This window comes from Balaenoptera musculus, chromosome 7, assembly GCF_009873245.2.
Source record: "Balaenoptera musculus isolate JJ_BM4_2016_0621 chromosome 7, mBalMus1.pri.v3, whole genome shotgun sequence".
NCBI classification, from domain to species: domain Eukaryota; kingdom Metazoa; phylum Chordata; class Mammalia; order Artiodactyla; family Balaenopteridae; genus Balaenoptera; species Balaenoptera musculus.
In genome coordinates, this window is record NC_045791.1 from 41,108,749 (window position 1) to 41,124,448 (window position 15,700).

Consider the following 15,700-nt stretch of genomic DNA (forward strand, 5'->3'; position numbering starts at 1 on the left):
AGGGTTTCTTAAAATGTTCTAGGGATGCTTTGGTTTCAATCATCTAGCTACCTGCCCAATTAGTCTGAATGTGGATCCTAATTTGTAAATTCCTCTCTTTTTTTTCTTATTTTAGAAAGTGATGTGCTTCTCATTATATTTACTATGCTTCTGATTTCAAAGGCTTAATAACCTGCTAATTGATAAGCCTAAAGCAATATTTTATAATAGATTCAGACACTTGGATATTTGGTGATCATAATTTAAGTGATGTATATAAATTACTTCCTACAACAGAAAAATATGTCTGCCTGAAAATATTCATTTCAGTATAATCATAGCATATCAAGACAAGTTTTGAGAATAAGAAGAATTCATATTTGGAAGATAAATTTATGTTTGTTTTCACTGACTTAAAATATAAAGGTTTTAAATCACAAGGAATATATCATTGAAGTAGGTAAACTAGTATGTATTTGTGGAATTGCAACATATTGTCTTCCAGTTTAAAAGATACTAAGTTATAATAGCCTTTCTGCACAATCATTTTACAGGGGCTATGTAATTTTATAATTTTTTAAATGTTAATCTATAGTAGTGTGTGTTTTTGTTTTAATGCATGAGTAGGTAAACAAAAATATTTACCATCATAATGTTATTCACAAAGATTTCTAATATCAAGAAATTGCTATTTCACTATAATTCTTAAGATTTTATTTCCCGTTATAGTCTATCACATACAGTCATTTCATCTCACTAATAATCCGGTAACAGGAGGCTGTTTACTGGATCCTTTTTATAGTTCTAAGTGGTAACAAACTCATTTGGTTACCTTTCTTGTGAAATCATAGTAAATGTTTATGAAAGTTTTCATATTATATGGATTCCAGTGAAGACTCCAGCTAGATCCTGGCACAGTGAGAATATCACATTCTGAACGGGGCAGAATGCTTTGGTCTCTTTTCACATCACTCTGGTGGTGAGCCGAGGTGGCTTAGCCAACTCTAGGAGCATGCAGGGCTCAGCTCGCCTCTGCCCAAGTGTTTGTGATCCTCAGAGTCTCACAGTAAATCAAGGGCTCTACTGAATATTAAAATAATGCCTCATACTGATAAGATTTCCAAGAACTAGGTGCATTTTCCTGCCCACTTTATGTCACCATTAACAAAATCAATGCCTGCAACTTTTGTTGCATGGCTCTATAAAGAAATGGAGTTTATACTGTGCTAAGAATGAGAAATCTGCCAGTGAATAAAAAGCTGAAATCCTCAGATGAGAACTTTACAACAGCAATCATAATATGGTCTTTAGAGTTACATGGGTTTCCATGAACCCCTGGTGAGCTAACCTCCCTCCTTAACCTTATGTCTGTGGAGGGCTCTGTCCAGTTCAAGGTTTCTCACACCATGTCTCATTGATCCTTGAGAAATAGCTTTGTCCAGTGCAATGACAGATCATGGAGGGGGCTTCCTCTCAGCCCTACCAGGAAGTAGCTCTCTGAAGGGGATGAATTACATTTCCTTTTTGGCTCTGTTTCCTCAATTTTAAAATGGGAAGATTTGGCTGAATGAGCTCCCAATTATAAGATTGTATAAACCTGTGATCTTCATTTTAGCAAGTGAGGAGTCAGTAGCCAAAACCCACATTTGTTCATTTAATTTCTTCCCATGTCACATTGCTGTCCGGGGTTGGTAATAATCATTCATTTTAGAAGCTTTTATGTATTAACTTTCTTGCTACTCCTCACTAAGCAACATGCAATTATCACTCACATTCAGGCCCATTCACTTTTAGTTGTGATATGATTAACTGAGCTAGCAAGATGTGAGCGATTGTATCTTTTGGCAATTAGTTACTGTGTTGATTATTTGCAGTCTTTTTAAGAGCGAATATATGCTGACTGACTTCAGATATGTTTGTGCTTTTCCTTGCTCGTATTTGGAATGTAACCTTAGTTGGTATTCTTACCAAGTGACAAATTTTACTTACTAATGAATGATGACAAATCACATATTTCTGAACATCATAATGTAGAATATACTAATTCACTTTTTTAAAGAAAATAACATGTTTGGGTTTGAAATTTGCATTAATTATTAATAATTTGGATGAGAGTATTTGAAATGACTTAATACACTAACTTTGTACTTTTCCTTTACATTAGAAAGAAGGTAAACAAGAATCTGGTATTTGGATTCCTGGAAAAACACTTGTTTTGGTTTTTTGTTTTTTTTTAATTGTGATAACAAATAATAAAATAATACTTTATAAATCTTATTAGTTCGCTGATGATATTTTAAACTTTGTAACGTAAAATTTCGCCTTTTTCTATAAAAATCATGGATGAATGAATTGAGACAAAGTTCAGAACAGTTCTTGAACATCAGCCTATTTCTAAGCGCTATTATGTAGGTGTCGTCTTAAGTGTTGTGATTTAAAGAGGTGTGGGACATGACGGCGCTCTCTTTTTGGTCACCATCATAAAATAGCTTACAGTTGGGGGATGAATTTCAGAGTATCAAACCATTTAATAATTTCTTATATTTTTTTTAGAAAATTTACTTTTATCCTGCTGCCAGAGGAGAAAGTTTTATTTTTAGAATGTATACGGTATCCCATTCAGATCTGTCATCCCTCTTTTGTGAAACTCACTAGGTTTGGTGTTTAGACTCAGCATTTGGTCCTGTTGTTTAGGAGTTATACTTGTAACCTCACCACAGTGTTCAAGTTTTTTAATGATGTAATTTTCCTGCCTGTAGGCTTACGGAGTTCCTATGCTAGTCAGCACAGCCAGCTTGGACAAGACCTTCGTTCAGCTGTGTCTCCGGACTTGCACATCACTCCTATCTATGAGGGGAGGACCTATTACAGCCCAGTTTACCGCAGCCCAAACCACGGAACCGTGGAGCTCCAAGGATCGCAGACAGCACTGTACCGCACAGGTTCGGGTGGGCATCAGCTCTGTTCAGCTGCTTTCCCAATTTCACCAGCCCAAGAGTAGAGGATTTTATTGAGATGGATTTCCTGTTAGAATGAATTCATATCGCCCATTTGGTTGTCAGATAAGCAGCTGTGAAAGCAAATCAATAAACAGTAAAACAGAAGTTCATTTAGTACCTATTTATAGGTGATATATTTTTCCCTTAGTTCAATCTGATCAATGAACACAGTGATTATACTTTAATTCACAAATAAGTTTGTTGAGCTATAAATCCGACTCCTCAGGTTGGAAGCATATCAGATATAGAAAGGAAAGCCTTTTTTGGAATATTTCTTTGTAATTTTTGTTTCCTAGAACACGTATTTAGAGAAAATCCCTACGTGAGCTATTGGCTTATCTTTGATTTAGCATGTATGTAGCCCAAGTGTGTTTGGTATTACTCTTTTTTCGTTACTGAATCTCTTCTGAATTCTTATGTGATAGAACGTAAAATAAATATTCCTTATGATAGACTCAATCTAGGACAGAATGCAATGATGGCAGTTATAAAAATAGGGAGCAGGAATTCCCCAGGGGTCCAGTGGTTAAACTGTGTGCTTCCACTGCAGGGGGCCCAGGTTTGAGCCATGGTTGGGGAACTAAGATCCCACATAACCACGTGGCACAGCCAAAAAATAATAATAATAATTTTAAAAATAAGAAGAAAAATAAGCAGCTAGTGCATCACACCCTTGCACCCCCAGACTCACATTTGTGCCACACTGTAGCGGCTAATAGAGCAGAAGCTAGAGCCTGTGGCCATGTGAGCTGCCAGATTGTGCTACGGGTGTGGCTTATAAAGTCCCAAGAGGCTGCTTTTAAAAAAAAAAGAGTTAGTACAGATTTATTAACGTGCCCATAAATGAATTCCAGGTAGCAATGATAATGCCCTAAAGGCACACAGCTCTAGGAGCCATACCTCACAGAACACCATGAGGGAGAAGACTGTATTTGAATTGGTTCTTTGCCAAAAACTGACAATTTGGTCCATTGTGGTATTTTTCTTCTGATAGAATGTACCAATTTTTTTTTCTTCTTTTTTTTTTTTAAGTATTTGTTTATTTATTTATTTATGGCTGTGTTGGGTCTTCGTTTCTATGCGAGGGCTTTCTCTAGTTGTGGCAAGCGGGGCCACTCTTCATCGCGGTGCGCGGGCCTCTCACTATCGCGGCCTCTCTTGTTGTGGAGCACAGGCTCCAGACGCGCAGGCTCAGTAGTTGTGGCTCACAGGCCTAGTTGCTCCGCGGCATGTGGGATCTTCCCAGACCAGGGCTCGAACCCGTGTCCCCTGCATTGGCAGGCAGATTCTCAACCACTGCGCCACCAGGGAAGCCCAGAATGTACCAATTTTTAATAGATGTTAGTGAAGAAATATTTCACTCATTATGTTCTGTAAATTGAAGAATTTCTTTATTAGGATTAAGAAGTAAATAGTGTTAAAATATGTTAATTGCAGGAAGAATATGAACACAATCATTGGCGAGATACCTACTGCAATAATTTGGAAAGAAAGGTTAAATACAATGTACAGTACTTTATACATAGCATCATGCAATAATTTTAGGGAGTAGCTTTAGAAGAATTTGATATATCAGTCTTCTTTCCTGTGAAGTATATTTTCCAATGTTATCAAAATACACAAGTCTATAAATAAAATATATATCAAAATACGTAACCTGGGGCTTCCCTGGTGGCACAGTGGTTGAGAATCTGCCTGCCAATGCAGGGGACACTGGTTCGAGCCCTGGTCTGGGAAGATCCCACATGTCGCGGAGCAACTGGGCCCGTGAGCCACAATTACTGAGCCTGCGCGTCTGGAGCCTGTGCTCCGCAACAAGAGAGGCCGCAATAGTGAGAGGCCCGCGCACCGCGATGAAGAGTGGCCCCCACTTGCCGCAACTGGAGAAGCCCTCGCACAGAAACGAAGACCCAACACACCCAAAAAGAAATAAAGAAATAAATTAAAAAAAAAAAAATACGTAACCTGTATTCACTAGGTGTCCAAAGTTTGACGGTTTCAGTTATCTAAGTTTGAATATCTTACTTGTCTTTTTTTTTTTTTTTTTTTTTTTTTAATTCCGTGCGAGGGCTTTCTCTAGTTGTGGCAAGCGGGGGCCACTCCTCATCGCGGTGCGCGGGCCTCTCACCATCGCGGCCCCTCGTTGTGGAGCACAGGCTCCAGACGCGCAGGCTCAGTAATTGTGGCTCACGGGCCCAGTTGCTCCGTGGCATGTGGGATCTTCCCAGACCAGGGCTTGAACCCGTGTCCCCTGCATTGGCAGGCAGATTCTCAACCGCTGCGCCACCAGGGAAGCCCTCTTACTTGTCTTTTATTGCTAAAATGTAGTTGTGAATTTTTGTTATTTATTTCTAAGATTAATTATTTTCCTTTATTTAACTTTCAGTTCTGTTACTAAATCTTAAACATATTAAGACCTACTGTGTAAGCAGATTTATAGTTTCATTTTTGCTCTTTCCTGCTAATAAAATTGACATAAATATCGTTTGTGTTATGTTAAAAACTTCAGTGCCTTTGTTAGCACTAATGAGCTAGATTGGTAATATCTAAAAGTAAGCAATTTATATAATTGTTAAAAACTTAACCCTTCTTAAAACTAAAACTATTTTGACTTTGAAAAGTATCACTTTGTAGAGAACATACTAATCTTTTTTAAAATGCTGACTTTCTAGTAGGTGTTGGAAATCTGCAAAGGACGTCCAGCCAACGAAGTACCCTTACATACCAAAGAAATAATTATGCTCTGAACACAACAGCTACCTATGCGGAGCCCTACAGGCCAATACAATACCGAGTGCAAGAGTGCAGTTATAACAGGCTTCAGCACATAGCACCAGCTGATGATGGCACCACGAGATCCCCATCAATAGACAGCATTCAGAAAGATCCCAGGCAAGTACTGGTTATGAGTCTCCAGAATGCTCCCGTATCTCAGGAGTCAACTAGTTCCTTCATTCTGACTTTTTTCAAGTTGCCGTGTCCGTTATAATATCAGTAACTCCTTATCTCTAATATTTCCAGTTGTTTTCCAGCACTGTAGGTCATTGAGGTTAATTTCACTTTAGAGATAGATTCCTTCTTTCAGTGCTTTAATAATAAGTTAGAGAATGCACAGGCCTGTGTGAATATCTGCAGCATCCACAATTGAAATACTTCATCAAGGCAGCTACCTGGGATAGCCTCTTAGTCTGAATTACACAAAAGATTTTAAAGGATCATTTATGCCTCTTCCTTTATCTTGGCTGACTTCTTAAATGATGGCTTCAGAAAATGCATATGGTTGTTTTAAACTGGGGAAGACCAGTGTCATGTACATTTTGAATCATATTGGTCAGCGCCGTGCTGTGCTTTTATTAACTAGGTCCTTTGAAAAGCTTTCTGCCATTTAAGGGAAAATAGTTTACAAGAAATTCTCACATCTCATGAGCAAAAAATATTTGGCAAATAATAGATGTTTCCTGCTTTTAATTTTATTTGGCCATGTAGAAAACATGTTTTATTAAGATGAGTCATTTAGTACTTGATTGATTTTGAAAAACTAGCCTCATCTCTTTAATGAAAGTCATTTAAAATATTCAGGAAATAAAGATATTTAGAAACTAAAAGAGAATTTTAGCTTCTGAAAGAGTGAAATTATTTCTAAATTTTAAGCAGCTTGAGTGTTACTTTAAGGCATATATTAGCAAGATTTCATTCACTCTTTGCCCACAAATAGTTGTTTCACTGAAAGATTGTTATAATTATCAATTCATTTATAGCAGCCTGCCAGCTTACTCTAATGAATTAAAAGCATGAGTGAGATTTGGTTATTAAAACAGAATAACCTAAGGTACTTTTGAGTTGAATGGGAAGCCTTCACTAAAGGCTTCACTGCTTCACTAAAACCACTCCACCTATATTCACTCTTTTGCCTAAAATATTTTACAGTGTATGCATACATTTGGTTCTGCTATTCCTATTTGCCACCCTTCTGTTATTTTAAGGATTTTTAAAAATAATTTGTCTAATAGCACCTCCAATATAATTAAATCAAAAATTTTTTACATGATTTTGTTTTTTGTTCTTTTCTTTTTTTAATTTATTTGTTTATTTGTTTACTTATTTATTTTTGGCTGCGTTGGGTCTTCGTTGCTGCACACGGGCTTTTTCTAGTTGCAGCGAGCGGGGGCTACTCTTCTTTGCGGTGCGCAGGCTTCTCATTGCAGTGGCTTCTCTTGTTGTGGAGTGTGGGCTCAGTAGTTGTGGCTCACATGCTTTAGAGTACAGGCTCAGTAGTTGTGGCGCATGGGCTTAGTTGCTCTGCGGCATGTGGAATCTTTTTGAAGTCCTCACAAGAACAACAGACTAGGGCACCCTACTAGATACAGAAATTCTCAAAAGGGTTTTGAATTGTGCGTAATTTAGACCATACCTTGGCTGAATCTGCAGAGAAAAGAATAGCTACCCAGAAAAGCAGTGAAATATGAGAAGAGCTTTGAGTTTAGTATGCATTCCTGAAGACTTCAGTTTTGACCTCTGATATGAGCTGATTCATTATAAACAAGGATTTCGTGTCTGATAATATACTTCAGTTATTCATAGTATGATAATTTCATAGTCTAATGCATAAAACTGTTATGGCTAGCTTTGATTGTGTGAAACTTTACTGATAATGCATTTTGTAAGATGAATAAATGATTATCTTATTATAATAGGTGCATTTATTTATTTGAAACTGGAATCCAAGTGAGTTTAAAGTTTGAATAGTCAAACCATGAAATAAAAACTCATGATAATTATTACTTAATTTTTAGTTTTAATAATAGCAAATTTTACTATTTTTATTCACTTCTAAACTTATTTCCTCTGTCATTAATGCTACGTTATATTTAACCTGAAAATTACCCTATAAGACTTAAGAAGTTGTTGATGTTTTATACATAAAAGGAAATGTATGAGTTTTTTTTTAATAATTGTCTAGTTTGGAAGCAAAATTTATTAATAGTACAAATAATTCATCTGAAAGGAGTAACAAAGTACTTGTTATGGAAAGTGACAGTGACTGAAAGAATGACAGCATTCATGGTGTTCTTTTTGAGGAGGGCTTCAGCTGTGACATTCAACAGAATAATTCCATTTACCATCTCCTTGACCTTTATGTTGTTGTCAAATATTTTACTTCTACATACATTATAAAACCCATAATATAGTGTTGTTATTTTTACTGTAAATAGTCAGTTGTCTTTTAAAGAAATTAAGCTAAGTTAAAAAGATGGTCTTTATATTCACCTGCATACTTATTTGTAAATAGTTCTCTTCATGTCTTCCTATAAATTCTAGTTCCCGTCTCCACTCATTTCCCTTCAGCCTGAAGAATTTTCTTTAGCCTTTCTTGTGTTGCATGTCTGCTGGCAACACATTCTCTCAGCTTTAATTTGTCTGAAAGTGTTTTTATTTACTCGTTTTTAAAGGATACTTTTGCTAGATATAAAATTCAGGCTTAACAGGGTTTGTTTTTTTTTTCAGTCCTTTAAAGGATGTTGTTCCTTGTCTTCAGACCTCCATTGTTTCTGATGAGAAGTCAGCCAACATTTGTACTATTCTTCTCATTATGCAATGTATCTTCTCTCTGGCTGCCTTTCAGACTTTTCTTATTATTGTTGACCTTCAGCAGTTTTACTCTAACAAGCCTAGGCATAGTTTTCTTTACATTTAACCTGCTTGGGATTCACTGAGATTCTTTAAATTTAGTTGATGATTTTACCAAAATTGGGACATATTCAACCATTATTTCTGTAAATATTTTTTCTGGCCCAAAATTCACTCTCCTCTCCTGGGATAACTTGACATCATCTCACAGGTTACTGAAGTTCTGTTCTTTTTTTTTTTTAATCTTTTTTCTCTGTATCCTTCATATTGGATTTTTTTTTTTTTTTAATTAATCTGTCTTCAGATTTGCTGTGTTTTTCTTCTGTGGTCTCCAGTCAGTTGTTAAGCCTGTCCAGTGGATTTTTTTTCTGACACTTTAATTTGGCTTTTTTGTAGTTTTCATGTCTCTGATGACATTCCCCATCTATTCACTCCTTACATACATCTTTTGCTTTACGTCTTTGAGCACATTTATAAAAACCATTTTAAAAGTCCTCTGATCATTCCAACATCTAAGTTTTCTCTGGGTCTGTTTCTATTTGTTTGTTTACATCTTTGAGAGTCACATTTTTCTGTTTCTTCTTATGCCTTAACAGTTTTAAATTATATGCTGATTGTTGTGGATAATACATTGTAGGGACTCTGTAGTATGTTGTCTCCTCTTAGGATTCTAAGTTTCGTTGTGGAAAATAACTAAATTACTGACAAATGCTTTTGATCCTGTCACAATTGGTTCTGTTCTTTGCTAGGACAGGTCTATTTTAAATTTATTTTACTCGTAGAACATGGCCCTGACTCTGTGGAATGGTTCTTACCCCTAAACATGGCCTTTGTGGAGACTAAATGCTGAGGTGATCGGTGAGGTCTGCACTATGACTGGGCTGGAAGTCCAACAACTCCTGGTTCCGTTCTCATTCCAGCAGCAGCTATTCTCCACCAGACCTGTACATGTACATGCAAGGCACATGTACAGCCCAGTGCTCAACTAACGACTTGTGCGTAATCCTTGCACAGACTTGTTAAATCTCCTCTGCATAGCTCTCTCCTCTCCAGTATCCTGCCCTGCAAATTTTAACCTCTTTAGCATCTCCAAATTCCAATCTTTCCCCCTCAGTTCACTTAGACCATCATGCCCATTTGGACTTGCTTCCTGTGCCATGATCCAAAAAGTGCCCTCAGGCAGAAAGCCAAGTGAGTATGGGGTTCCCAGGGTGATGCCCCCGCCCCTTCAAGGATTACATTCTTGTGTTACTTGTTGTCTAGGGCCTGAAAACAGTTTCCTCACACATTTAGTCCAGTTTAATGGTTGTTTATGGTAGGAAGGCAAAGTCCAGTACTGGTTACTACTCTATCATGGCTAAAAACCATGATAGTCTGGGCTTAGGTTTTAATGAAGCAAATCTTGGCAAGCATTGATGCCATCCAGCCAGCCCATGAATTGATAGAAGTCTTTCCAGGGTAAATTTCTGCTGAAAATCAAGGTTGGAGTTGGTGTCAACTGAGCCTAACTGCCCATCTCCAGCGGGAGCCCACCCTTTGTGTTGTCTGGCTCAGGAGGCACCCAAGGATGCTAGGAAATCTTGACCATCCCTGTGCCATTTAAAGAGAACAGAAATGTGTATTTGTAATGACTGAGTCATCAAGGAAAGATTAAATCACACTCCTTGCACTCTGTTAATTACCTTACAGATTTATACATAATAGACTTTAGATAGATTTTCATCAGAAATAGTTAACATAGTATAGTTCATTTTTCAGGGATGACGAATATTAGTAAAACATCTTTCATAATGCAAAGTACGTAAACTACTTTAATATACATCACCACAATTTAGTCATCATAGCCAGCCTAAGGAGAAGTTAGACATGATAGTTTTATTGGTCCTAATTTACAGATGGGGAAACTGAAGTTCTATGTAAATGGTTTTGAAAATCACATCACAATTGAAGGACCTGGGACTTAAACATAGGCAATCTAACTCCAAATTCTGTGCTTTTTCTGCTGCGTTATCCTGCCTCTCGGCATTTATGGTTTTCTTAATGCCTGTTAATGACATCATCATCATCCAGTCTGTTCCCCAAGCCGGAAATCTCCATCTCACCCTTGATCTCAGTTTTCAGTAGATCATCTGGTTGCCGTGCAAAGAATAGATGGGGGAGGGAGTGATATTTGAAGCAGAGAGAACATGTAAGTGGCGTGTAGAGGGTCCAGCCAAGATAGTAAGAGTGGATGGATTTGGTTTATATTAAATATTTTGGAGATAGTCAACAGAGTTTGCTGATGGATTGGATGAGAAAGATAAGAGAAAGAGAAAAATCAAGGATGGTCCTATTTTGAGCAAATGTGGGGATAGTGGATAGTCTCCTTGCCACCAGTCTTTTTTGATTCTATTATATTCTCTACTTAGCCACCAGAGTTATCTTCCTTATAAATGTGACCTTGTTGCATTCTCTCACTCTTCTGCTTTAAGACCTCCACCAGCTTTCTGTTCCTTGTGCGTGGTGATAACATATTAGACCACTAACCTCCACCTCTTAATTACTATTCCCGGGTTCCTCGTCTATCTATATCTGATGTTATTTGATAGTGCCTACCTCATGGGGCAACAGTCAAGGTAAGTGAGATAATATCTATAAAGCTCTTGACAGAATACCTGACACAGATAAGCTCAGTAAGTAATAATTCATGTTATTGCTATTAAGACTAAACTTTTTTAGTTTGGCATACAAGCCCCTATACATAAAATCATGTCTTATTCAATGTTTGTATCTCCAGCACCTGTTCTGGCACCTGTAGCATAGTAAGAATGCACTAATGTGTGATATGAATGTGTGTGTGCAGGTATGGAATGACCTGACCCTCTGTAGTGGATGAACCAATTCATACTGGAGCCTTCCCAGAGAGGCTGTGGACCTTTAAAAACTGGGCCATAGAAGTATCACTGGGTCATTAATTTAAAGATTTTTTTTCTTTTAATAAATTTATTTTATTTATTTATTTTTGGCTGCGTTGGGTCTTCGTTGCTGCAAGCGGGCTTTCTCTAGTTGTGGCGAGCGGGGGCTACTCTTCATTGCAGTGTGCAGGCTTCTCATTGCGATGGCTTCTCTTGTTGCAGAGCACGGGCTCTAGGTGTGCGGGCTTCAGTAGTTGTGGCTCGCGGGCTTAGTTGCTCCGCGGCATGTGGGATCTTCCCGGACCAGGGATGGAACCCATGTCCCCTGCGTTGGCAGGCAGATTCTTAACCACTGCGCCACCAGGGAAGCCCCTAAAGATTTTTTTTTTAGTTTCTTCAGGATTAATTCTTTTTTTTTTTTTTTTTTTTTTTTTTTTAAATATTCTTTTTTGGAAAGCTGCAGAAGTTTTTGGTTTTTTTTTTAAATTTTTATTTATTTATTTATTTATGTATTTATGGCTGTGTTGGGTCTTCGTTTCTGTGCGAGGGCTTTCTCTAGTTGTGGCAAGCGGGGGCCACTCTTCATCGCGGTGCGCGGGCCTCTCACTATCGCGGCCTCTCTTGTTGCGGAGCACAGGCTCCAGACGCGCAGGCTCAGTAATTGTGGCTCACGGACCCAGCTGCTCCGTGGCATGTGGGATCTTCGCAGACCAGGGCTCGAACCCGTGTCCCCTGCATTGGCAGGCAGATTCTCAACCACTGCGCCACCAGGGAAGCCCAGGATTAATTCATTTTTGATTAACAGTTTACTCCATCCTGTTATCAAAGTTTGCAGATTTGTTGCTTTGTGAACCATTTGTAAGAAGCTGGTCTTTATGTAACATAAGCATAAAATCACATTTAACAAGGATTCCAAACAGTGAGCCAATCAAGTTACATCAGAAAATCTGACAATGTGATGTTACCTGAAAAAAACATAGTATAAAAGTATGTAGGTATATTTAATATGATTGTATACTTATTGTACAAGAAGTGGGATAGCACGGGGGTGAGGGCACAGACTCTGAAGGCAGATGCCTGGGTTCAAATGTTGCTCTGTTGTTGACTAGCTGGGTGACACTAGGCAAGTCACTTAGCCCTTCTGCTTCAACCTCCAAATCTACAAGGTCAATTTAAGGATAGATGAACTAATATACATAAAATGCCTAGAATAGTGCCTGGCATGGAATAGTATGTGCTATTTAGTAATAATCCAATTCTTTGAAAAAAATTCTGTACACACACATGTGCACACTTGCCTGCATATGTTGAAAAAAAGACCAGTGGGAAATGTCAACAGTTGTTTTCTCTGGATATAGGGTTACTGCAAAAACATTTTTTATCATGTTTTCTGTTTCTTATAATCAAGAGCAACCATATATATTAAATTTCTTAAAAATCATCAGGCACACAGTATTTCCACTGGCTCTTCCTCCTCCCTCCTCAGGCGTGACTTCTCACCTAGCTGAAGTGCACTTGTTTACCTGAGCCTCACACCTGCAAATTTCTTACATAGGTAGAAAGGCGTAAAATTAGAATCAGGAGGAGGAAAACAAGAATGGAAAAGTTACCCATATTAAGAACCTCTTTGGGCTTCCCTGGTGGCACAGTGGTTGAGAGTCTGCCTGCCAATGCAGGGGACACGGGTTCAAGCCCTGGTCTGGGAAGATCCCACATGCCGCAGAGCAACTAGGCCCGTGAGCCACAATTACTGAGCCTGCGCGTCTGGAGCCTGTGCTCCGCCACAAGAGAGGCCGTGATAGTGAGAGGCCCGCGCACCGCGATGAAGAGTGGTCCCCACTTGCCGCAACTAGAGAAAGCCCTCGCACAGAAACGAAGACCCAGCACAGCCATAAATAAATAAATAAAAATAAATAATTAAAAAAAAAAAAAAAAAAAAAAGAACCTCTTTGTTACCCTGAATCTTTCTCTGCGTCTGTGCATCATGATTTCTTTAAGATCATAAGCATCTGTGATATGTTCATCAGTGCATAAAAATTATTTACATACATACATATATATATATATTTCTTTTAGGATTTTTGTAACTTCCCATTGTCTCCACTGAGCTCTCTTCTCTGACAAATGTTTTGTTCAGTGTATCAGTAGAACATGGGCCTTCCTTTCTGAAGCCGCGTTTTTCTCGTGCAGGGAGTTTGCCTGGCGTGATCCCGAGTTGCCTGAAGTCATTCACATGCTGCAGCACCAGTTCCCGTCAGTTCAGGCAAACGCAGCAGCCTACCTGCAACACCTGTGCTTTGGTGACAACAAAGTGAAGCTGGAGGTACAGGACCAGTGCCTGGGATGCCGGAGTTGGCGGGGTGGGGAATGGGGGAGGGCCGAGCAGTGCCTTTCCGTTTAGCAGCTGCGTGCTTGTGTGCTTAAGAAATGACCAGATGCAATCTAGAGGCCCTTTTCAAGGGGTGTTCTGATACCAGTTACTTTTACTTGTCAGCTATGCATTTCAATATTTCTTGGGAAAATCTGGGATGAGATTATTTCTTGAAGTACATTTAGCATTTTCAAATCATGTGTCCACTCATTAGCTTATTTATAAAACATGAAACAAAATCAATTTAACCTGCATTTTTAAAGTATTTTCTATAAATCTATTAGATACAAATCATAGTATGTACTTGTGAACTCATGTATTTTAAGAGATTCTTGTCAGAATCAGTGCCAACACACAATTAAGGAAAGGATTTATAACCATTACTAATACTGAACATATATGAATATTTTATTTCAGATTTTAAGCTTTTGGGGCTTTTACAGAAACATAGTGAGTCATTGATATTGGCTAGATTTAACATTTTAGACCTTTTTTCCTCCTGCAATGTCATACAGAACTTAAGTGTTTTTCACCCCTTAAAATTTAGAACAACACACAGTTACAGACTAAAGGTAAATGAAGTAAATAAAGCCCAAAAATATTCACATAAGATATTAATGAAGTGACATATGGAAGAAAATTTAGGGAGAGTCACCTAGAGAAACAATTCTAGAAAGCAAATGACTTCAGTCAAAAATCTCTTCCTGTGTTGTCATCGACCCTGCATACAGCTTTGTTATGCTTGTGTATGTGTGCATTTCACTTGGAAGTGACAGCATAATCCCTGTGTACGTTCGGAGGGTTGGCGTATGACCATGCTACCTGCATGTGGCCGTTAATCCACCTAAGTCTTCCTTCCCTTCTTTAAGCCATGAACCCGTGAAAAGAGCTTCATCTTAGAGAGTGTCCTTAAAATTTATAGAACTTGTATTTTTTTAGAATAAAAAATAATCATTTATAATGATCTGGAGTTGTATGTTTTCCGTGATCTTTCCATAACAGACTTTTGTTTGATCTCTGATTGACCACATGTCACTTAGGCCCGGTACCTAATATTTTTCATTCTAGGTGTGTAGGTTAGGGGGAGTCAAGCATCTGGTTGACCTTTTGGACCACAGAGTTTTGGAAGTTCAGAAGAATGCTTGTGGTGCCCTCCGAAACCTTGTTTTTGGCAAGTCTACAGATGAAAATAAAATCGCGATGAAGAATGTTGGTGGGATACCTGCCTTGTTGCGACTGTTGAGAAAATCTGTTGATGCAGAAGTAAGGGAGCTGGTCACAGGTGGGTAAAGAATGTGATCATGTCTTGGAGGAGATGTTGAAAACCATCTAGATTCTGCCCATGTATGGTGGCATCGTGAAGGACTTGGAGGTTCTAGGTTGGAGGTGACAATACAGTGCTCACAACTGTGACAAAGGCTGTGTGTAAGTTAATCTAATGATTCAGAAGGTACTTGCAGTGCTGCAGTCATCTCGACTAGTATCATTTATTGTACTTGTTAGTGCATAAGTATCAGCTAACAGATGTCTTGTCACAGAGGGCTGAATACGTCATTTTTCATTACATATTCTATAGTAGTTACTTGTTTTAAATAGACTGGCTCTCCTTCATTATGAAAATAGACTGTACTTAATGGATTAGCTACCTTCCACTTCAGTTCAGCCTGTGTCTGAAAGCCTCTTAGTATCTCAGATGCTTCTCTAGGTACTGGAGATGTAAAGATGAATAAAACTCAGTCCCTGCCCTCAAGTAGCACTTCGATTCCAGAGGAACACAAGTGATTTTCTGTGAATGTCAGTGAAACGTGCAAGTGCTGGACTCCGTTGAG

The 15,700-nt window shown here is 38.3% G+C and overlaps 1 protein-coding gene across 14 annotated transcripts in view; it reads left to right on the forward strand.

The window, feature by feature from the left end:
• The window catches only part of PKP4 (plakophilin 4), a 246,075-nt gene that overhangs the window by 192,171 nt on the left and 38,204 nt on the right, over positions 1 to 15,700 (forward strand). For 10 of the 14 annotated variants that reach the window (XM_036857416.1, XM_036857422.1, XM_036857418.1 and 7 more), the window contains 4 exons: positions 2,739 to 2,927; positions 5,651 to 5,870; positions 13,691 to 13,823; positions 14,940 to 15,153. In XM_036857416.1, coding sequence (XP_036713311.1) covers positions 2,739 to 2,927; positions 5,651 to 5,870; positions 13,691 to 13,823; positions 14,940 to 15,153 — 756 coding nt within the window. The remainder of the gene's footprint in view (positions 1 to 2,738; positions 2,928 to 5,650; positions 5,871 to 13,690; positions 13,824 to 14,939; positions 15,154 to 15,700) is intronic. The other 4 variants (XM_036857429.1, XM_036857417.1, XM_036857421.1 and 1 more) reach the window with 2 other exon arrangements.